This window comes from Suricata suricatta, chromosome 3 (genome assembly GCF_006229205.1).
Source record: "Suricata suricatta isolate VVHF042 chromosome 3, meerkat_22Aug2017_6uvM2_HiC, whole genome shotgun sequence".
Taxonomy (NCBI): Eukaryota; Metazoa; Chordata; class Mammalia; order Carnivora; family Herpestidae; genus Suricata; species Suricata suricatta.
In genome coordinates, this window is record NC_043702.1 from 152001543 (window position 1) to 152025426 (window position 23884).

The following is a 23884-nucleotide window of genomic DNA, read 5'->3' on the forward strand; positions in this document are numbered from 1 at the left end:
GTTATCCACCTATTCGATGTTTCAAAGGGTATCAATTAGGAGTGAGGTGGTGGAGAAGTAGAGGGAGCGAGATTTCCCTCATCCCTCAAACAGCTGTACTGAGGTCAGAACCCCGGGACTACCCAGGAAATCTATCTGCAGAGTGACAGAAAAATCACCACAGGTGGAGGGAGACAGCTTGGCAGGACAGTGGTGTGTGTATGTGAACTGGGGGAGACAAAGCATCAACAGCCTGCAGGGGAAGGATTCCCTTCTGTGAAAAGACAAAAGGGAGAGAAAGAGAAGCTGTGGACTGCAGTATTATATTAGGACAAGGGGAAAACTTCTCCAGATCACGAATTGGATATGAGAAATATATGGAGAGTGCTAGGCTATTCTGTGAAGTCTTTGGACCTGAAGATTGGAGTTTTCAAAAGAGTGTGCCATTCTACAGAAGAAATCTGCTCCCATGTGTATGTGCCTGTGGGGAAGGGAGCTAGCCCCAATGTGGTACCCGATCTCATGGGCAGTCTGGGGGAGAACAGCCCCTACCCTGAGTACTGTGGAAGAGCCCCCAAGGTTAAAAGATGTTGCATGTGTCAGCCATATTGGCAGGGTGGAGCAGCCCTATCCTAGAACTGGTTCTGGGTCCTTTAAGACACAGGTTTTGAACCCCAGCCTAGCACCTAAGAGACATGGGAAAACTGTGGGACAGGGCAAGCCCCCTGCCCACGCTACTCTGTGGGGGCTGCCTCAACAGCATGGTTTAAGACACCCAGTCTGGGGAGGAGAAATTGGGGTGTTGCCATTTTACTCCCCATCACCAACATGGTGCAGCTTCAGGGAACAGAATAGCGGCCCCTTGTGATGGCACCTGCTGACACAACAACCCACTTCTCATTGCATGGCAATTGCTTATCTACTGGCGTAGAACTGATCTGAAGACAGGCCCCAGGATCTGAGCCAGCAGTCAGCACAGAGCCTGACACCAGTCTCGAACCCATGAACTGTGATATCATGACTTGAGCCGAGTCAGACGCTTAACCAACTGAGCCACTCAGGCTATTAGTCTTATGACTAATAGCCTGGCTTGAAAAAAGCTTAGAGAACAGCAGAGAATCTATTGCTATAGAAATTAGAGACCTAAGAAATAGATATAATGAATTAAGACATGAGATGCAAACTCAATATATGAGGTGACAACGAGGATGGAATAAGCAGAAGAAGGAATATGTGACCTAGAAGATAAAATTATGGAGAATGAAGCTGAAGAGAGAAAGAAAATTACGAGACCACAAGGGGCAATAAGAGACCTAAGTGATTCAATGAAATGAAACAATATCCATATCAAAGGAGTTCCAGAAGAAGTGAGAGAAAAAAAGGCAGAAAATTTATTTGAACAAATTATAGCTGAGAACTTCCCTTATCTGGGGAAGGAAACAGTCATCCAAGCCCAAGACATACAGAGAACTCCCTTCAAAATCAACAAAAACAGGTCAACATCAGGACATATAGTGAAACTGCAAAAGACAAAGAGAGGATTCTGAACACTTCTAGGGGAAAATGGGCCTTAGTATAAAAGGGTAGACACATAAGAGCAGTAGCAGACCTGTCCAGTGAAACATAGACGGTCAGAATGGAGTAGCAGGAAACATTAAATGTGCTGAACAGGAAAAACATGCACCTAAGAATCCTTTATCTGACAAGGCGATCATTTAAAATAGAAGAGATAAAGGCTTTCCAAGACAAATAAAAACTAAAGGAGTTCATGACCACTAAACCAGTTCTGCAAGTGATTGTAAGGGGGACTCTGAGTGGAAAGCAGCAACAACTACAAGGACCAGGGACATCACTATAAGTATGAAACCTACAGATAACACAATGACACGAAATCCACATTTTTTGTTAATCACTCTGAATGTTAAGGGACTAAATACACCAATCAAATGACATAGAGTATCCAAATGGATCAAAAACAAGATCCATCTATATGCTGCCTACACAAGATTCATTTGAGACCTGACAACAGCTGCAGATTGAAAATGAAAGGATGGAGAACCACCATCATGCTACTGGACAGCACAAAAACAGCCAGAGTAACCATACTTATATGAGATATATTAGATTTTAAAACAAAGACAGTAATAAGAGATGAAGGAGGGTATTATGTCACAATTAAGGGGTCTATCCATATAGAAGAGCTAACAATTAAAACTGTTTCTGCCCCCAACTTTGCAAAGCAACAAAATATATGTCAATCACAAACATGAATAAATGTATAGATAACAATACTTCACTTGCAACAACAGAAAGAACGTCTAGGATGAAAATCAGTAAGGAAACAACAACTCTGAATGATTCGTTGGACCAGATGGGTTTAAACAGCTATATTCAGAACTTTTCATCCCAAAGAAGTAGAATACATATTTTTCTCAAGTGCATATGGAACATTCTCCAAAACAGATCAGATGCTGGGTCACAAAACAGCTCTCAACAAGTATAAAAAGGCTTGAGATCATACCATTAGTGTTTTCAGAACCTATGAAACATGAAATCAACCACCAGAAAAAAACTTGGAGAGCCTCCAAATATATGGAGATTAAAGAACATCCTATTAATGAATGAATGTGTCAACCAAGCAATTAAAGAAGAAATTAAAAACATATATCGAAGCAAATGAAAATGAAGACACAACAGTCCAAATCTTTTGTATGCAACAAAGGCAGTCTTAAGAAGAAAATACATTGCAGTTCAGGCTTATCTCAAGAAGCAGAAAATGTCCTAAATATACAACCTAATCTCACACCAGAAGGAACCAAAAAGGCAGCATCAAAGAAAGGCTAAAGCCAGCAGAAGAAGAGAAATAATAAATATCATAGCAGAAATAAACAATATAGAATCCAAAAAACTGTAGAACAGATCAATGAATCTATGAGCTGGTTATTTGAAAGGATAAACAAAATTGATAACCCTCTAGTCAGACTTCCCCAAAAGAAAAGAGAGAGGGCCCAAATAGATAAAACACAAAGGAAAGAGGGGAGATCACAACCAACCCCCCGAAATACAAACAATTATAGAGGATACTATGAAAAACTGTATGCCAAAATACTGGACAATATGGAAGAAATGGACAAATATTATACACACACACACACACACACACACACACACACCCAAACTCAAAAGGGAAGTAATATAAAATTTGAACAACTCATAAGTAGAGAAGATATTACTCAGTTATCAAAAATCTCCCAACAAATAAGTGTCCTGGGGCAGACGGCTGTCTAGGGGAAGTCTACCAGACACTTGAAGAAGAGATAATACCTATTCTTCTCAAGTTGTTCCAAAAAATAAAACAAAAGAAAATCTTCGAAACTCATTATATGAAACCAGCATTACCTTGATTTTCAAACCTGACAAGACCCCATTAAAAAGGAATTACAGGCCAATATCCCTGATGAAAAATTGTCAACAAGATACTATCAAATCAAATTTAACAGTATATTAAAAGAATCATTCAGCATGATCAAGTGGGAGTCATTCCCAGGCTGCAGAGCTGGTTCGCTTTTCGCTAATCAATAAACTTGACACATTACCTTAAAAGAAGAAGAATAAGAACCATATGATCTTGTCAATAGATGCAGAAAAAGCACTTGACAAAATACAGCATCTTTTCTTAATAAAAACCCTCAAGAATATTGGGATAGAAGGAACATACCTAAATGTCATAAAAGCCATACATGAAATGTCCAGAATTATTATCATCCTTAATGGAGAATAATTGAGAGCTTTCCCCTGAGATGAGGAACATGTCAGGGATGTCTACTCTCACCACTGTTGTTTAACATAGTGTTGGAATTGCTAGCCTCAGCAATCAGACAACAAAATTAAGTAAAAGGCATCCAAATTGGCAAAGAAGTCAAACGTCCACTTTTCACAAATGACATGATACTCTACTAGCAAAACCTGAAAGACCCCCCCCTCCAACCAAATAAATGGTAGAGCTGATGTATGAGCTCAGCAAAATCAAAGGATATAAAATTAATGTACAGAAATTGGTTGCATTCTATATACCAATAATGAAGCAACAGAAAGAGATACCAAGGAATTGAACCCATCCACAATTGTACCAAAACCCATAAAATACCTAGGAATAAACCTAACCAAAGAGGTAAAAGATCTGTACACTAAAAGAAACAGAAAGCTTACAAAAGAAATTGAAGATGACACAAAGAAATGGAAAAACATTCCATGCTCATGAATCAGAAAAACAAATATTGTTAAAATGTTGATAGTACCCAAAGCAATCTACACATTCTAGCAATCTCAATCAAAATCGCACCAGCATTCTCCAGAGACCTAGAACAAACAATCCTAAAACTTATATGGAGCCACAAAAGATCTGGAATAGCCAAAGCAATGTTGAAAAAGAAAATTAAAGCTGGAGGCATCACAATCCCAGACTTTAGCTTGTATTCCAAAGCTGTAATAATCAAAACAGTATGGTACTGGTACAGAAACAGACCATTAGACTAATGGAATAGAATTGAGAAGCAAGAAATGGAACCACAAATATATGGCTAATTAATCTGCAACAAAGCAGGAAAGAGTAGCCAATGGAAAAAAGACAGTCTCTTTAGGAAATGGTACTGGGAAAAGTGGACAGCAACATGTAGAAGAATGAAACTAGACTACTTGTTAAATCATACACAAAAACTAAAATTGGGTGAAAATTCTAAATGTGAGACAGAAAATCATCAAAATCCTACAGGAGAAAACAAGCAGCAACCTCTTTGACCTTGGCTGCAGCAACTTCTTACTTGACATGTCTCCAAAAGCAAAGAAATAAAAGCAAAAGCAAACTATTGGGACCTCATGAAGCTCAAAAGATTCGGGACAGCAAGGAAAACAATCAACAAAATTAAAAGGCAACCAGTGGAAAGGGGGAAGAGTTTTCCAAATGACATACCAGATAAAGCATTAGTATCAAAAACTTATAAAGAACTTACCAAACTGAACAACTGAAACACAAAAAAATGGGCAGAAAAAATGAATAGATAATTTTCCAAGGAAGACATCCAGAAAGCAAACAAACACATGAAAAGATGTCCAACATCGCTCACCATCAGGGAAATACAAATCAAAACCACATTGAGATCCCAACTCCCACCAGAGTGGCTAAAATTAACAACTTAGGAAACAACAGATCTTGGCGAGGATGTGGAGAAATGGAAACCCTGTTGTACTGTTTGTGGGAATGCAGAACTAGTGAGGCTTTTCTGGAAAACAGTGTGGAGTTCCTCAAAAACTTAAAATTAGAATTACCCTATCACACAGAAATAACATTACCAGGAACTTATCCAAAGGAAATAAGAGTGCTGTTTTGAAGGAGTGTAAGCACCCCAATATTTATAGCAGCACTATCAATAATTGCAAAGTTTGGAAAGAGCCCAAATGTCCATAAATCCGTTCTTTATCCAAAGAAAATGGTGTATATTTATATACAATGCAATTACTACTCAGGGATGAAAAAGAATGAAATCTTCCCATTTGCAACAACATAGATGGGACTGGAAGGTATTATGCTAAGTGAAATAACCCAGTCATAGGAAGACAAATATCATATGATTCACTCATAAGTGGTATTTGAGAAACCTTACAGGTGACCATAGAAGAGAAGGATAAATAAGATACAAACAGAAAGTGAGACAAATCATAAGAGGTTCTTAAATAGAGAGAACAAACTGAGGGTTGATGGCAGTGGAGGGTAGGGACAATGGGGAAATTGGGTGATGGGCATTGAGCAGTGCACTTGTCTGGATGAGTATTGGGTATTGTACGTAAGTGATGAATCAAGGGAATATACTCCTGAAGCCAAGACTACTCTGTATGTTAGCTGACTTGCCAATAATAATTTTTAAAAATGATATTAATTGAATAAAAAGTCGGCTAAGATTTCTTTCAAAAGGTATACAAAGGGGGTAAAACAAAAGTAGGTATTATTATTATGACAGGCTTGAATCCCTTTGCCATTTTCTTTCATCTGGGCACACTTAAAATGCTTTATGCTCTTAGGAGATCATCTCTGAAGCAAATGTATTTCATATATAGTCTGATGAGCACTGGGATGGTCAAGATTTAAAACAGCCTCATCCTACCTTAGATTTATATCAATGTGGGGTGTGGTCTCATTAACAGTAGTGATGATTCTGTCATAGTTGATTCAAATTGATCTCCAAATTGATTAAAATATTTCCCAATTTTTAAAACCCCTTCTAATCTGTCTGTACTTGTCCATCTGATTCCTTTGACCTAAACCCAAGATCACTACTAAGTGTCACATTATTAGATTCAACTTAGCACAGAGGATCCTTTTTGAATGATGAATCTGTGGTAATGCAGATTCACTACCATGGCCCCCTGAATAATTCCAGTTGCAAATTTGTACTGTGTTTCCCCTAAATCATTAAACTATCTGATAACACAAACGAGTAATGAAATAGGCATGAGAACAATTTCCTGAATCTGATACTTGGGTAAGTTTACTTAATGAAATTTCAAACTACCTCATAAACCATCTAACTGATCAATTTCCCCATCTTGTCCACAAGAACTTCATAAGGTCCCTTATGGAATAAACCTGGTGAGATCCAGATACAGTTGGGCTGATCTACCATTTCCATAACCCATCATAAACATGTTTAAATATTTTCCTTATGGAAGTGGTTCAAGATGGAGACATAGGAGATCCTGAACACACCTCTTCCCTTGGACACACTGAATCTACAGTTATATAGATTTTGTCTGAAATAAAATCTTAATAATTTTGTCTGGAGAATAATCCTCCAAAAACTAGCTGATTTATTCCTACACATTGGGCAAATGACAAAAAGCTCACATTGAAGTGGATGGAAGAAATTGAGATCCAATCTGAACATAAACTTCATTTCCAGCATAATGACCACAATTGGAAGGGAATTCAAAACTCCAAGCTTCTCCCTGAGGAGTGAAGTGTTTGAGCCCTACATCTGGTGCCCCAATTTTAAGATATCTAACTGACAGACCAGCCCCCAAAGCATCAGGCCTTGAAAGCCAATGTGGCTTGTGTCCCTAAGACCCAGGCTACAGCTAAGTGAGAAACAGTTTTTAAATGGTCCACATGCATGGACTTGCCTACCCCAGGGTCCAGAATAGAGGAAACCACCTGAAAAGTGCCCAGACTTTCTGTGAAAGAGACTTATTTGCCTACCTTAAAGTTTTGGCCTGAAGGGCAAGAGTTTAATTTAAAACACATCTAGGGGCTTACTAAAACTCTCCTCAAAGATAGACTCCTCCAGCAGACACCATCTGTATGTTCTCCCTTGCCTCTTTCCAGCTCACTGGTATCTCTAGGAAAGGAGCTTATGTCCTCCTCAGACACCCCATGTTTTACAGCTGCCACCCAGGAACTTCCTCTAGATCACATGCTGTGGTGGCTAGTGGGCCCTCAAGTACTGTAACGAATAAAGCAAGACTTATTAACAGGCTACCACCCTCAGGGCATAGGAGAATGCCAAAGACTGAAGTACCTCTCTTTTTCTGTTAAAGGCCTTTGAGATTAATGTTTTTGCTGAGGCCTAAGTGGCAAATTTCTAATTAAATGGAAAACTGAGATCCCATCATAATCCTCCACAGAAAACGTGGAAGATGGACGCTATCTTCAGGTCTTCCTTCTGCTGCACTGCAGGGTACTGGTAACTCCTAGAAAGAAATTTGTAGAAAGATCTGGTGCATCCATTTTTATGTCTTGTGCACTGGATTATGTGGCAGCCACCCAGGGGACATTCCTTGATCTGATGGCCCGTGGGGTTTGTATTTGTGGGCCCCATGTAATTGTAAAAACTGCAGAGACAGTTCAGGACCAGAGACCACACCAAAGGCACACTGTAGATACAAACTGAATATAATCTCAGTATTTCTATGGAACGCCTGTTGGCCTTTCCTGGAGTTTTGCTTGAGGAGCAGACTTTTGGTTTGGCACACATCTAGGGGCCTACTTAGGTGTTCTCTGGGGACAAAAGGCACTGGAAGCCATTTTTGTGATATTCCTCTGCCTTGCTCTGGGTCAAGGGTATCTCTAGGAAGGGAGCTTACAGTTTTCCATAGTGCCCTGGCTTCTGTGTCAGCCATCCAAGGTTTACTGCTAGATCACTTGGCTCTGGTGACCAGCTATGCTTATGATGGTGAGTCCCACAGGACTGTCATAAATGGAGAAAAGAGTTCTTAGCCAGCTACCACCCAGTGCACAGAAGAGAGGTAGGAGACTAAAGAATATACCTTTTATGTGAAAGATGCCTATTAGATCATCTTCATAGGTGAGGCCTGAGAGTCTTTTCATTAAACAGACAACTAAGGGCCAGTTGTAATCCTCTCCAGAGACCACAGTTATGTTTTCGCTGTATTCCAAAGTGTTGGTATCTCCTAGAAGGAAGCTAAACACGCATGTGGTGCCCAGTTTTTGCATCTGGCACCCAGGTTTTGTGATTGATGCTCAGGTATTGCCCCTTGATTTCCTGTCTCTGGTGGCCAGCTGGGCTTGTGTTCATGAATTCAAAGAGATGATGGCAGATAAAGAAACAGCTCTGAACTGGCTATCACTCCATTGCTCAGTTCAGAAGGAGCAGGCAACTCCCAGTCTTCCCTTGAAAGAGGCATATTTGGATGATGGACATGGAGGAGGGCACTTGTGGGGAAGAGCACTGGGTGGGTGTTATATGGAAACCAACTTGACAATAAACTATAAAAGGATAAAAATAAAAAGAAAGAGGTGTATTTGCATATTTTAAACTTTGCTGCCTGAGGTTGTGGCTTCCAATCAGCCTGAATCTAGGTGCTGACTGAGATCCTTCCTTCTGAGACACTGTCATGTCTTGACAAACTCTCAACTACTGGGAGCCACTAAAAATAAAGTTGGCTGATTAGACAATCACAAAACTTGAGAGACATCCATGAACCAGGCTAGGGTTGAACAATAATGAATATCTCCTAAGTGAGCCCATTCCTTCAAGAATACCAGTGGTGACTTTTTTAAAAAAATGCCCAGAAACCCACACAGAGAGTCAAGGAAAATTAAGGAACAGAAGAATACATTAAAACTGAAAGAATAAGATAAAATCACAGAAAAAGCCTTTAATTGCATGAAAATAAGAGATTTACCTGATAAAGAGTTCAAAACAATGGTTATAAAGATCCTCACTATATTTTGGAGAAGAATGGATAAGCATAGGGAGAATTTCAACAAAGAGATAGAAAATATAAGAAAGTACCAAGTAGATGTCACAAAGCTGAGGAATAGAAGAGGTGAACTGAAAAATATAATGAAATATTTCAATAGCAGACTAGAGCCTTCCTAAAGACAGGCTGGGAGAACTCACCCAATAAAACCAGCACAAAGAAAGAGGAATAATAATGTGTAAAGACTTCACACTATTGGAGACTGATGGGACTACCTCAGTAGACCAACGTTTACACTATAGGAGCTCCAGGAGAAGAAAGGGGAAGGAAGGGCCCCTGGGTGGCTCAGCCATTAAGCATCTGATTTCAGCTCAGGTCAAGATGTTGCCATCTCTGAGTTCGAGCCTCGCATCGGGCTCTGTGCTGACAGCTCAGAGCCTGGAGCCTGCTTCAGATTCTGTGCCCCCTGTCCTTCTGCCCCTCCCCTGCTCACACTCTGTCTCTCTCTCTTTCTGTTTCTCTCTCTCTCAAAAATAAACATTCAAAAATTTTATTTTAAAAAAGGGGGCAGGAAACTTCTTTGAAGAAATAATGACTAAACATTTTTTTTTCCCCTGGGAAAGAAATAGACATACAGATTCAGGCAGCCTATGGAGTTACAAATATGATGAACTCAAAAACCCACACCAATGCACGTTATGGTTAAAATGTCAAAAGTTAAAGACAGGGAGAGAATCTGAAAAGCAATAAGAGAAAAACAACTTGGTACATAGAGAAAAAATTTTCCTGATAAGCAAAAGCTAAAGAAGTTAATCACCATGGGACCAGCATTATGAGAATTGTTAACAGGAATTCTTTAGGTTGAGGTAAAGGGGTGATAATTTGTAATAGGAAAACATATAAATCTATAAATCTTTGTAAAGGTAAATATATAGTAAAATTCAGAATAATCTAATGTTGGGAAAGTGGTGGGTTAGTCAATCATAAAGTTAGTAGGAAGGTTAAAGAGGTAAAAGAAGTAAAAATAAGCATAACCACAATAATTTATTAAAGAATACACAAAACATGTAAATTGTGAAATCAAAAATATAAATATGGGGGGACTGAAAAGGTAGAGCATTACAACACAATGAAAGTTAGATTCTTTTAAAGTTAACATAGACTGTTTATAAATATAAGCTGTTTTATGGAAGCCTTGTGGTAATCACAAAACAAAAACTTTTGGTAGTTGCACAAAAGTAAAAGAGAAAGGAATCTAGGCATACTACTACAGAAAATAAATCATGAAGGAATAGAGCAAGAGAGGAAGGAATGACAAAAGGAATGACAAAAAAAAGGGAAAACAACTAACAAAGTGGCAATAAGTACACCCGATCAATAATTACTTTAAATTTAAATGTACTACAATACTCCAATCAAAAATTATAGCGTGGCTGAATAGTTTTTTTTTTTAAAGGACCCATCTATATGCATCTATAATGTCTATAAGAGACTCCATTCAGATGAGGACATATAGACTTAAAGTGAGGGGATAGAAAAAGATATTCCATTCAAATGAAAATAAAATAGTGGCTCAGGCATTTAAGTGCCTGACCTTTAATTTTATTTCAGGTGTTGATACACAGTTGTGAGGTCAAATTGCATGTCAGGATCCACACTAGCCATGGAGCCTGCCTACAATTCTGTCTCTCTTTCTCTCTTGCTAGAAAGGAAGGATGGAAGGAAGGAAGGAAGGAAAGAAGGAAAGAAGGAAGGGAGGGAGGGTGGGAGGAAGAAAGAAAGAGAAAGGAAAAAGGAATGCAAAAGCTTACACTTTCGTATATACTTCTACTTTTGCATAAGTAGACTGATATAACTTTATCAGACAAATAGACTTTAACACAAAAACTAATAAAAGAGAAAGATGGGCATTATATAAAGGGGTTCATCCCATAAGAGGATGTAATACCTGTAAATTCTAAGTAGTACATAAGAGCACCTAAAATGTAAAGCAAATATTAAAAGAAATAAAGGGAAAATAGATAGTAATACAATAATTAATACTCCCAATTTCATCAATGGATAGAACATCCAGGAGATAATCAATAAGGAGACACTGATGTTGTGATATGTTAGACCATATGTATTTAACTGACATATGCAGAACATCCATCTAAAACTAACAGAATACACTGTCTTATCAAACACACATGAAACCTTCCTTATGACAGGCATATGTTGTACCACAAGTCTTAATAATACTAAGAAGAATTAAATCATATCAAATAGCTTTTCTCAGAACAATGGGATAAAACTAATAAACCAATTACAAAAATAAAACTGGGAAATCCACAAATACATGGAGATTAAACAACATGCTACTGAACAGCGAATGGGTCAAATTAAAAAAAGAGAGGATCAAAACGACCAAGAGCCAAATGAAAACGGAAATACAACATACCAAAACTTATGAAATGCAGCAAAAGCAGTTATCATAGTACATGCTTCTATCAAGAAGCAAGAAACCTCAAATAAACCACTACTGCATCTCAAGGAGCTAGAAAATGAAGAAAAACAAAGCCTAAAGTTAATAGGAGGCAGGAAATGACAAAGATCAGAATAGAAATAAATGAGATAAAGGCTTAAAAAATAGAAAATATCAACAGAAATACCAATAGGAAAGATCAATAACACTACAAAAGAATCTTGAAAAGATAAACAAAATTGACAAGCCATTAACTACATTCACCAAGCAGAAAGACAGAAAACTCAGATATGTGTGTTTATGTACACACACTGATGCACAACTGATACCAGAGAAATATAAAGGCCATAAGAGACTACTATGAACACTTATACAACAAGAAATTCGACAGCATAGAAGAAAGGGATAAAATCCTAGAAACATACAGTCTACCAAGACTGAGACATGAAGAAATAGAAAATCTGAAAGACTGATTACTAGTCAGGAGATTCAATCAGTAATAAAAAATGTTGCAACAAACTAAAGTCTAAGATCAAATGACTTCACTGGTGATTTCTACGAAACATTTAAAGAAGAATTGATGCCAATCTTTTTCTAATGCTTCCAAGATATAGAAGAGAAATGAACACTACCAAACTCATTTTATGAGGCCAACATTACCCTGATACCAAAAACTTGAGAAAAACACCATGAGAAAAGAAAATTATAGGCCAATACCTAAAAGACTTAGGTGCAAAAATCTTCAACAAAATATTAGCAAACTAAATTCAACAATACATTAGAAGTATGATACACTTTAATCAAGTAAGACTCATTCCAGGGATGCAAGGACAGTTCAACATCCACGAATCAGTGTGATAAACCACATTAATAAAATGAAGGATAAAAAAATCACATGATCTTTTCAATAGATGTACAAAAAGCATTTGATAAATTCAACATCTTCTATGATGAAACTCTCAACATAGTGGAAGTAGAGGGAAGCATACATCAATGTGATAAAGCATAAATATAACCAGTCCACACCAACTTTATACTCAATAATGAAGATCAGGACCAAGATAAAAATGTCCACTCCCACCACTACTATTCAACTTCGTTTTTTTTATTTTGTTAATGTTTTTTATTTATTTTTGAGAGACAGAGAGAGACAGCATGAGCAGGGGAGGGTCAGAGAGAGAGGGAGACACAGAATCCGAAGCAGGCTACAGGTTCTGAGCTAGCTGTCAGCACAGAGCCCGACGTGGGGCTCAAACCCACGAACCATGAGATCATGATCTGTGCCGAAGCTGGAAGCCAGACGCTTAACCAACTGAGCCACCCAGGCACCCCCTATTCAACTTCTTAGTACTGGAAATCCTAGCTAGAGTACTTAGGCAAGAAAAAGAAAGAAAAGTATCCATTCATAAAGGAGGAAGTAAAATTATCACTATTTTCAGATAGTATGATATTATATACAGAAAACCTTAAAAATTCCTCAAAACTCCTTTGAAATAATAAATGAATTCTGTAAAGATGCAGGATGCAAAATCAATGTACAAACATCTGGGGTGTTCCTATACATTAATAATAAACTATCAAAAAAGGAAATTAAGAAAACAGTCCCGTTTACAATAGCATCAAACAAATATCCAGGGATAAATCTATCGAAGAAGGTGAAAGATGTGTATCCTGAAGACTCTAGACAATAATGAAATAAACGAAAGGCACAAATAAATGAAAGATAGTCTATGCTCATGAAATGGAAGACTTAATATTGTTAGAATGTTCACCACCCAAAGCAATCTAGAGATTCAGTGCAATTTGGATCAAAATTCTAAAGGCATTTTTCACAGAAATAGAACAATGTATCTTAAAATGCATTTGTAATCACAAAAGAATACAAACAGTCAAAGAAACCCCAAGAAAGAACAAAGTTAGAGACATCATGTTTCTTGGTTTTAAACTATATTGGGGCTCCTGAGTGGCTCAGTTGGTTAAGCGTCAGACTTCGGCTCAGGTCATGATCTCATGGTTGGTGGGTTTGAGCCTGCATCAGGCTCTGTGCTGACAGCTTGCACAGAGCCTGGAGCCTGCTTCAGATTCTGTGTCTCCTCTCTCTCTGACCCTTCCCGCTCATGCTCTGTCTCACTCTCTCAAAAAATATATAAATGTAAATAAAACCCTATATTACAAAGTTACAGTAATCAAAAGAGTACAGTATTGGCATCCAAGCAGACACAGCTCAACAGAACAGAATAGAGAGCCTAGAAATAAACTCATGCATTTTAAGGCCAGATAGTTTATGACAAAGAAGCCAATAACATGCAGTGAGGACAGAACAGTCTCTTCAATACATGGTGTTGAGGAAACTGGATAGTCACACCCAAAAGAATGAATCTGGACCATTATTTACACCATATGCAAAAGCTAACACAAAATGGATGAAAGACCTTAAAACACAAAACTCCCAGGGGAAAACATAGGGGATAAGCTCCTTGACATTGATCTTGGCAATTATTTTTTAGAATTGACACCAAAAGCAAAGACAAAAACTAAACAATGGGACTGTATTAAGTCAACTACTTCTACACAATAAAGGAGACCATCAACAAACTGAAAAGACAGCCTAATGAGTGGGAGGAAATACTTGAAAATCACATATCTGATAAGAGAAAACATCCAAAATATATTTTTAAAACTCATATAATTTAACAACAACAACAACAACAACAACAAACAACAACAACAAGGCCAATCAGAATAAAAAGTGGATAGAGGATCTGGATAGACATTTTTCTAGAGAAGAAACACAGATGACCAAAAGGCACACGAAAAGATGCTCAGCTTAACTTATCATCAGAGAAATGAAAATCAAAACCACAATAAGATATTACTTCATACTTGTTTACATGGCTTCATCAAAAAGAAAAGAAAATAACAAGTGTTAGCATGGATGTGAAGAAAAGGGCACATTTCTGCACTGTTGGTGGGAATGTAGATTGGTGCAGTCACTATGAGAACAGTATGGAGGTAGAATATTTACTCAAATAATTACTAGAACTACCATATAATTCAGCAATTCTACCTCTGGGTATATATCTGAAGGAAAGGAAAACACTAACTCAAAAAGATATATGTACCCTATCTTCACTGATGCATTATTTACAAAAGCCAAAATGTGGAAGCAATCTAAGTGTGCAGTACTAAGTGTGCGTAAGGAAACTAGGATTATCATTCAGCCAATAAAGAAGGAAATGTTGCCATTTGTGATGACATAGATGGACTTTGAGGGTACTGTGATAAGTGAAACAAGTCAGACAGAGAAAGACAAATACTACATGAGTTATATTTGGAATCTAAAAATACCAAACTCTTAGATAAAGAGAACAGAGTGGTGGTTGCTAGAGGCAGGGCAAGAAGAGCAGGAGAAATGGGTAAAGGGAGGTCAAAAAGTACAAACTACCAGTAAGAAAATAATAAAGTGATGGGGATGTAAGGTACAGAGAGCATAGTCACTATAGTTATTAATACTAAATTACATATTTGAAAGTTACTGAGAGAGTAGATCTTAAAGGTACTTCTCACAAGAAAAAAATACAGATAATGATGTGGTGACAGATTTAGCTACAATTGTGTTTGAAATCTTTCCACAATATATAAAAATATCATATCATGTTGCACACTTGAAACTAATATAATGTTATATGTCAATTATATCTCAATCATTCAATCAGTATTTTTATTATTATTGTTTTGCACATGAAAATCTGCTTTGTATAGAATGGATCTTCTTTAAGGGTCTTTTGATTTGGAAATTCATTTTAGAGTTATGTCTAGAATTAGTATCGAGGCCACTGATCTATTATTTGTACCATAATGTATTCATATATTATCCACTTTAAGTGTAGTACACCTTTTCAACACACTGTGATATGTAAAGAAAAGGAATATAATTATGGAGACAGAAAACACTTGGAGAAGGACAAAGGAAACATCCTCAGAAATAAAACACAGCGACCTATTGAATGGAGTGGGATTTTGTTAGCTGGGATGGTTGTAGAAAATTCCATACTGTGTTTTTTTATCCCTTCAAAAAGTGAAGCCTAATCCTCCTCCCTTTGAGTATGCTAGATTTAGAGATTCACTTCTACAGTCTAGATATGGCTAAAGTGACAGTGTGTCACTGGTTTGTAAATGGTATGGAAGCTTCTGCCTCTCTCTCTATCAGATCATGAACTCTGGAGAAAGCTGCCATTCATGTAGCCTGTGGAGATTTCCATGTGGTAAGTTACTGAAGCTTCCTGTCAAACCCTTATGAGTCAGCCATCTTGGAGGCAGATCCTGCAGCCCTGCCAAGCCATCAGGTGTCTGCAGCCTAGGTCAGCATCCTGACTGCAGCACAAGAGGTGTCTGACTCAGAACTAGCTAGCTAAGCCACTCCCAAATTCCTGACCCATAGAAACTCTGAGATGATACAGGTTAGTTGTTTGAGGCCAATATGTTTTGGGGGAAATGTGTTACACAGAAATAAAGAACTAATGTATTAGGTGTTAGATGACACTGGTCTTACCAAGTGTTTTATTTATTTATTTAGATTATACCAGCTTTATTCATAGTTCATAGAACTTAGAAACAACCAAGATATCCACCGGTAGATGAATCAATGAAGAAACATTTCTTCCATCCAGGCACTGGAAAATCATTTAGAGCCAAAAGAAATGAGTTCTCATACCATTAAAAGATTTGGAGGAATCATAAATGCTTATTTCTCAGTATAAAAAAACCAATCTGAAAAGGCTACATGATACATGAGCTCTACTATATGACATTTTGTTTGTGGAGACTGAGCAAGGGAAGGAATCAACAGGTGGAGCACAGAGGATTTTCAGGGCAGTGAAAACCTCTGTCTTATACCATAATGATGGACATATGTCGCTATACATTTGCCCAAACCTGTAGAATGTACATCAAGAGTGAACTCTAAGGTAAACTACTGACCTTGGGTAATATGATGGATGAATGCAGATTCATCAATGTAAAAACGTACCTTTTGGGGTCAGGCGATGTTGATAAATTGGGAAGGTATGCATGTGTAGCAACGCTGAGTGTATAGGAAGTTTCTGTACCTTCCTGTCAGTTTTGCTGTGAATCAAAACTTGCTTTAGGTAAATTGTTTTTTTGTTTCAAGTTAAAAAAATTTTTAGTGTTTTTTATTTATTTTTGAGAGATAGAGAGAGATAGTGCTAGCAGGGGAGGGTTGCAGAGAGAGGGAGACACAGAATCTGAAGCAGGCTTCAGGCTCTGAGCTAGCTGTCAGCACAGAGCCTGATGCGGGGCTTGAACCCACCAACTGTGAGATCATTACCTGAGCCAAAGCCGGGGGCTCACTGACTGAGCCACCTAGGCATCCCTGTTTCAAGTTTTTATTTAAATTCCAGTTTGTTCACATTTAGTGTAATAGTAATTTCAGGAGTAGGATTTAGTGATTCTTCACTTACATATATCACCCAGTGGTCATCACCACATATGCCATGTTTAATACCCATCACTTATTTAACCCATCCCCTTCTCCCTCTCCACCTCACCTCCAGCAACCCTCAGTTTGCTCTCCATAGTTATATGTCTCTTTTATGTTTTGCCTCTCTCTAATTCCCCATATGTTCTCTGTTTCATTTCTTAAATTCCACATATGAGTGAAATCATATGGTATTTGTCTTTCTCTAGCTGACTTATTTCACTTAGCCTAATATATTCTGGTTCCATCCATGTCATTGCAAATGGTAAGATTTCATTTTATTTTGATAGATGAGAAATATTCCAGTGTAACTATATACCACAAACTCTTTATCCATTCATTAGCTGATGGACATTGGGGCTTTTTCCATACATTGGCTATTGTTGATAATGCTGCTATGAACACTGGGTGCATGTATCCCTTTGAATCACTATTTTTGTATCCTTTGGGCAAATACCTAGTAGTATAATTGCTTGATTTTTGAGGAGCCTCCATACTGTTTTCCAGAGTGGCTGTACCAGTTTCATTTCCCACCAACAACATAAGAGGACTACCCTTTCTCTTTAGCCTCACCAACATCTTGTTTTCTGTGTTGTTAAGTTTTAGCCATTTCAACAGGTGTGAGGTGATATGTCATTGTAGTTTTGATTTGTATTTCCCTGATGATGTGTGATGTTGATCATCTTTTGATGTGTCTGGTAGACATCTGGATGTCTTTTTTGGAAAAATGCATAAAGAACTTTGCAAACTTAATACACAAAAAACAAATATTCCAGTTAAGAAATGGGAAGAGGACATGAATAAACATTTTCCAAAGAAGACATCCAAATGGCCAACAGACACATGAGAAGATAGCCGACTTTGCTCAGTATCAGGGAAATACAAATCAAATGTTTTAGTTCAGATATTACAATTACATTAGGGAAATTTATATTCATAAATACATATTTAACATTAAATAGCAAAAACTAAATAGCTTTTCATTTTCAAAAATGTGGTTTAGAATTGTCTACTTTGAAAAGAAAAGAATGTTTCTGTAGCCTCTGCTTTACATACATAGTAAGGCAAATATTTGGATTATTGGGTACCCATTTTTGTTGCTGTTGTTTAAGAGACAATAATTTCAGAATTTAGAAGTAGGTCAAGATATAAATGGAACTTACCAGTACAACTTGGCTGAGGTATCCAGCCTGTACTAGTACATGTTGCCTTTTTTTCTTGGTTTGAAGTTCTACATCGATATATGATTTCATCTCCACTTCGGTATATGATGCCTTTGGGTTTATAGTCACCATTTTTAATATGAGGAGAAGCACATATGATTTCTGGGGAAAAACAAGAATATGTAGATGTTGAAATCACTACTCATTAAAATAATCAAGTACATAAAAATATATAAAGTGGGGGGGGGACAAGATGGCAGAGAAGAGAACACTGTTACCTTTGCACACCCACAACCATCAAACTGAGAAGAATTAAATGCCACGACTTTCTGATCTCCAGAAGTGGAGGTGCGCGCACTGACCCCTTATTGATATCAGCCCCATGGATGCCAGAATAAGTGAGAACTGGGAATGGAGACTCTGAGGAGGGGGCGCCGGCTCAGAGTGGAGCTGGGAAAGAGAGTGCCCAGAGCCTTAGCCTTGGGCTGTAGAGAGTGTGGGTCCAGAGGCTGCACAGCACTGTGCAGGGCCGCAACCACATGGGGTGGCCACAGGTTGGCACAGAATTTTGGAGAGCTGCGTGAGCCGGCTTGCAGGGCGGTACAGAGCCGAGGGGAAGAGGAGAGGCTGAAAGGAGACCTCAGGCCATGGTGCGGTGGAGAGACAAACTTTCCATTTGCAGCTGCTGGGCGCAGGGAGAGAAATCCGACCCCCACAGTGGGCTTGTTCTCCCGTGGGCCTGGCAGCCCGCAGACCTCAGGTGATGCCAGGGACGCGCTGGCTCTCCAGTTCCGCTGCGCAGTCCTGGCCAGAAAGCTGCCCGACTGGAGGAGGTTATTTTAACGGTGGCGGAAGCATTAAAGTGTGTGGACTAGGACTAGGAGGCCTGGCGGACCTTAGAAAACCGAAACAACTTGACCCGCCCGTGACATGGGGAGGTTGGACTCAAGAGAGTGGCTGGCGAAGCCTGGTCTGAGAGGATCTTGCTGGTGCCTCCATCCTCCTCACAACCACTAAGGCAGGGCCTCAGAGACCAGCCCCTGAGACCTGACCTGCCTACAGTGAACCGCACCCATCCACACTGGAGAGCTGGATTCCTTTTTTCTTGCTATTTTTACTTTTTTAAAAACATTTTTCTTTCCTAATTATTTTTTTTTAATTTTTATCATTTTTCCCTTGTTTTCTCTTTTCTATGTTATTATTTCCTCCCTTTTTTCCCTTTTCCTCCTGGAGTCTGGGAAAGACCAACATTTATGCACTGCTGTGATTAGATCAATCCTTACCATCCAGATATTTCTCCCTTATCTCATTCTCTTCTCTCCCCTCTGCAGGTTTTACACTCTCAGACTGTCCTTTATCTTTGGCTGTCCCTGTCCCCCCTGGCTTTTTTTTTCTCCTTTCCTGTCCTCTCTTTTCTTTCCCACTCCTTGTTTTCCTTTCCCATTTGGTTTGCTTGTCAGTGCATTTGCATGCTTGTGTTCCCTGTGTGTTTGTCTGTTTTCCTTTTCAGAGGTACCTCAGGAAACAACCCAAAGCACACATAATGGAAAGTCTCAAATATCAGTGAGTAAGGAAATATATTAATTACAGGCACAACAAGAGAAACTGAGAGACACCATTAAAAGAACATCTCCTGAAATGACAGGCCCTGGACAGTCAAAGAGCCTCCTTTAATAGAGTGATACTAACAGGCACAAGGCACAGAATGAGCTTTTTAAACTGATAAGGGACAGAAAGCTAGCCAAAATGACAAAACAAAATAACTCTCCTCTAAAGAAATTCGAGGAAGAAATCATAGCAAAAGAACTGCTCAAAACAGACACAAGCACATAACTGAACAAGAATTTAGAACAATTATCATAAAATTAATCACCGCACTTGAAAAAAGCATAGAAGCCCTCAGAGAAGATAATGATACAAAGACTAGGAACCTTCAAAATAGCTGTGACGAGTTAAAAAAGGCTATAAATGAGGTGAATAATAAAATGGAGGCTGCCAATGCACAGATTGAAGAAGCAGAGAGAACAGGTGAATTAGAAGACACAGTTATAGCAAAAGAGGAAGATGAGAAAAAGAGAGAGAAATTGATACAGGAGCAAGAAAGGCTAATTTGAGACCTGAGTGATACACTCAAATGGAACAATATCCGTATCATAGGAATTCCTGAGAGGAGGAAAGAAAAAGGTCCTGAAGGGGTATTGGATCAAATTGTAAACAAAAATTTCTCCAATTTGAGGAAAGAGAAAGACATTGAAATTCAAGAGGCATACCAAACTCCCCTAAGACATAACCTGAACTGACCTTTGGCACAACATATCATAGTGAAACTGGAAAAATATAAGGCTAAAGAGAGAATTCTGAAAGCAGCTAGGGATAAAAGGGGCCTAACATACAAAGGTAAACCTATAAGACTGGTTACAGACCTATCTACTGAAACTTGGCAGGCCAGAAAGGAATGGCAGGAAATCTTCAATGTGATCAACAGGAAAAATATGCAACCAAGAATCCTTTATCCAGCAAGCCTGTCATTCAAAATAGAAGAAGAGATAAAGGTTTTTCCAAATAAAAATTGAGAGAATTCATTACCACCAAACCAGACAGCCCTACAAGAAATCCTAAGAGGGAGGGACTCTATGAGAGAAATGTAGCAAGGAATATATGACACCAGAGACGTCAAAACAAACATGAACTCTACAGTGAACAAAATAAATCTAAACAAACATTTTCAATAATAACACTGAATGTAAATGGACTGAACGCTCCAGTCAAATGACACAGAGTAGCAGAAAGGATAAAAAACCAAATTCCATCTATTTGCTAACTACAAGAGACTCACCTTAGACCTGAAGACACCTTCAGATTGAAAGTAAAGGGATGGAAAAATATCTACTATGTGACTGGACGCCAAAAGAAAGCCAGAGTAGCCATACTTATATCGGATAAATTGAACTTTAAAGGCAGTAACAAAAGATGAAGACGGACATTATATAATAATTACAGGGTCTCTCCGTCAGGAAAAACTAACAATTAAAAACATCTATGTGCTGAATTCGGGAGCACCCCAATACATAAAACAAATAATTGCAAACAGAAACAATATCATCAATAAGAATGTGCTAATTGCAAGGGACTTTAATACTCCACTTACAACAATGGATAGGTCAACCAGAGAAAAAAATCACTAAAGAAACAATGGACCTGAACGACACACTGGAACAGATGGAATTGATAGATATATTTAGAACTCTGCATCCTGAAGCTACGGAATTCACTTTCTTCTCAAGTGCACATGGCACATTCTCCAAGATTGATCACATACTGGGTTATAAAATAGCCCTCCATAAATACAAATGAATTGAGATCATACCATGCACATTTTCAGAACACAATGCTAGGAAACTTGAAATCAACCACAGGAAAAAGTCTGGAAAACTTCCAAATATGTGGAGGTTAAAAACTACCCCACTGAAGAATGATTGGGCGAATCAGGCAATTAGAGAGGAAATTAAAAAATATATGGAAACAAATGAAAATGAAAATACAACAATCCAAATGCTCTGGGATGCAGCAAAGCCAGTCCTAAGAGGAAAGTATATTGCAATCCAGGCCTATTTTAACATACTAGAAAAAGCACAAACTCAAAATCTAACAGAGCACCTAAGGAAACTAGAAAGGGAGCAGAAAGATCACCCCAAATCCAGCAGAAGAAGAGAAATAATAAAGATCAGGGCAGAAATAAACAATATAGAATCCAAAAAAAGCAGTTGAAAAAAATCAATGAAACCGATAGTTGGTTTTTTGAAAAGATAAACAAAATTGGTAAACCTCTAGCAAGGCTCCTCAGAAAGAAAAGAGAAAACACCCAAATAGACAAAATCATGAATAAAAATGGATCTATTACAATCAATCCCTCAGAAATACAAGCAATCATCAGAGATTACTATGAAAAATTATATGCCAACAAATTGGACAACCTAGAAGAAATGGACAAATTCCTAAACACACATGCACTACCAAAATTCAAATGAGAAGAGATAGAAAATCTGAACAGACCAATAACCAGTGAAGAAATTGAATCAGTTATCAAAAATCTCCCAATGAATAAAAGCCCAGGGCCAGATGGATTCCCAGGGGAGTTCTACCAGACATTTAAAGCAGAGTTAACACCCATTCTTCTTAAGTTATTCCAAAAAATAGAAATGGAAGGAAGACTTCTGGACTTATTCTATGAAGCAAATATCACCTTGATTCCTAAGCCAGACAGAGACCCAAAAAAAAAAAAAAAAAAAAAAGAGAGAACTACAGGCCAATATCCTTAATGAATACAGATGCAAAAATACTCAACAAGATACTAGCAAATCGAATTCAGCATCACATAAAAAGAATTATTCATCATGATCAAGTGGGATTCATTCCTGGGTTACAGGGCTGGTTCAATATTCACAAATCCATCAATGTGATACATCACATTAACAAAAGAAAAGATAAAAACCATATGATCCTGTCAACAGATGCAGAAAAATAATTTGACAAAATACAGCATCCTTTCTTAATAAAAACCCTCAAGAATGTCAGGATAGAATGAACTTATTTGAACATTATAAAAGCAATTTATAAAAAGCCCACACCTACTATCATCCTCAATGGGAGAAGACTGAGAGCTTTTACCCTGAGATCAGGAACACGACAGGGGTGTCCACTCTCACCACTGCTGTTTCACATAGTGCTGGAAGTCTTAGCATCAGCAATCAGACAACAAAACAAATAAGAGGCATCAATATTGGCAAAGATGAAGTCAAACTTTCACTTTTCACAGATGGCATGATACTTTACATGAAAAGCCTGATAGACTCCACCAGAAGCCTTCTAGAACTGATCCATGAATTCAGCAAAGTCGCAGGATACAAAATTAATGTACAGAAATCGGTTGCATTTTTATACACCAAAAATGAAACAACAGAAAGAGAAATCAGGAAACTGATCCCATTCATAATTATACGAAAAGCCATAAAATATCTAGGAATAAACCTAACTAAAGATGTAAAAGACCTGTGTGATGAAAACTCTAGAAATCTTATGAAAGAAATTGAAGACACAAAGAAGTGGAAAAACATCCCATTATCATGGATCGGAAGAATAAACATTGTGAAAATGTCATTACTACCCAAAGCAATCTACACATTCAATGCAATCCCATCAAAATTGCACCAGCATTCTTCTCAAAGCTAGAGCAAATTATCTTAAAATTCATATGGAACCACAAAAAAACCAGAATAGCCAAAAAAATATTGAAGAAGAAAACCAAAATGGGAGGCATCACAATCGCAGACGTTAGTCTCTACTACAAAGCTGTCATCATCAAGAAAGTATGGTATTGGCACAAAAACAGACACATAGACCAATGGAATAGAATAGAGAACCTAGAACTGGGCCCACAAGATGTGGCCAATTAATATTTGACAAAGCAAAAAAGAGTATCCAATGGAAAAAAAAAAACAGCCTCTTTAGCAGTGGTGCTGGAAAAGCTGGACAGCAGCATGCAGAAGAATGAAACTAGACCACTTTCTT

At 38.0% G+C, this 23884-nt stretch overlaps 1 protein-coding gene across 1 annotated transcript in view; it reads right to left on the reverse strand.

Annotated features, from left to right (window-relative positions):
• Window positions 1–23884, reverse strand: part of LOC115287139 (complement factor H-like) — a 102203-nt gene that overhangs the window by 46497 nt on the left and 31822 nt on the right. Inside the window, exon 7 of the mRNA XM_029933397.1 lies at window positions 18317–18478. Within this exon, the coding sequence (XP_029789257.1) occupies window positions 18317–18478 (162 nt within the window). The remainder of the gene's footprint in view (window positions 1–18316; window positions 18479–23884) is intronic.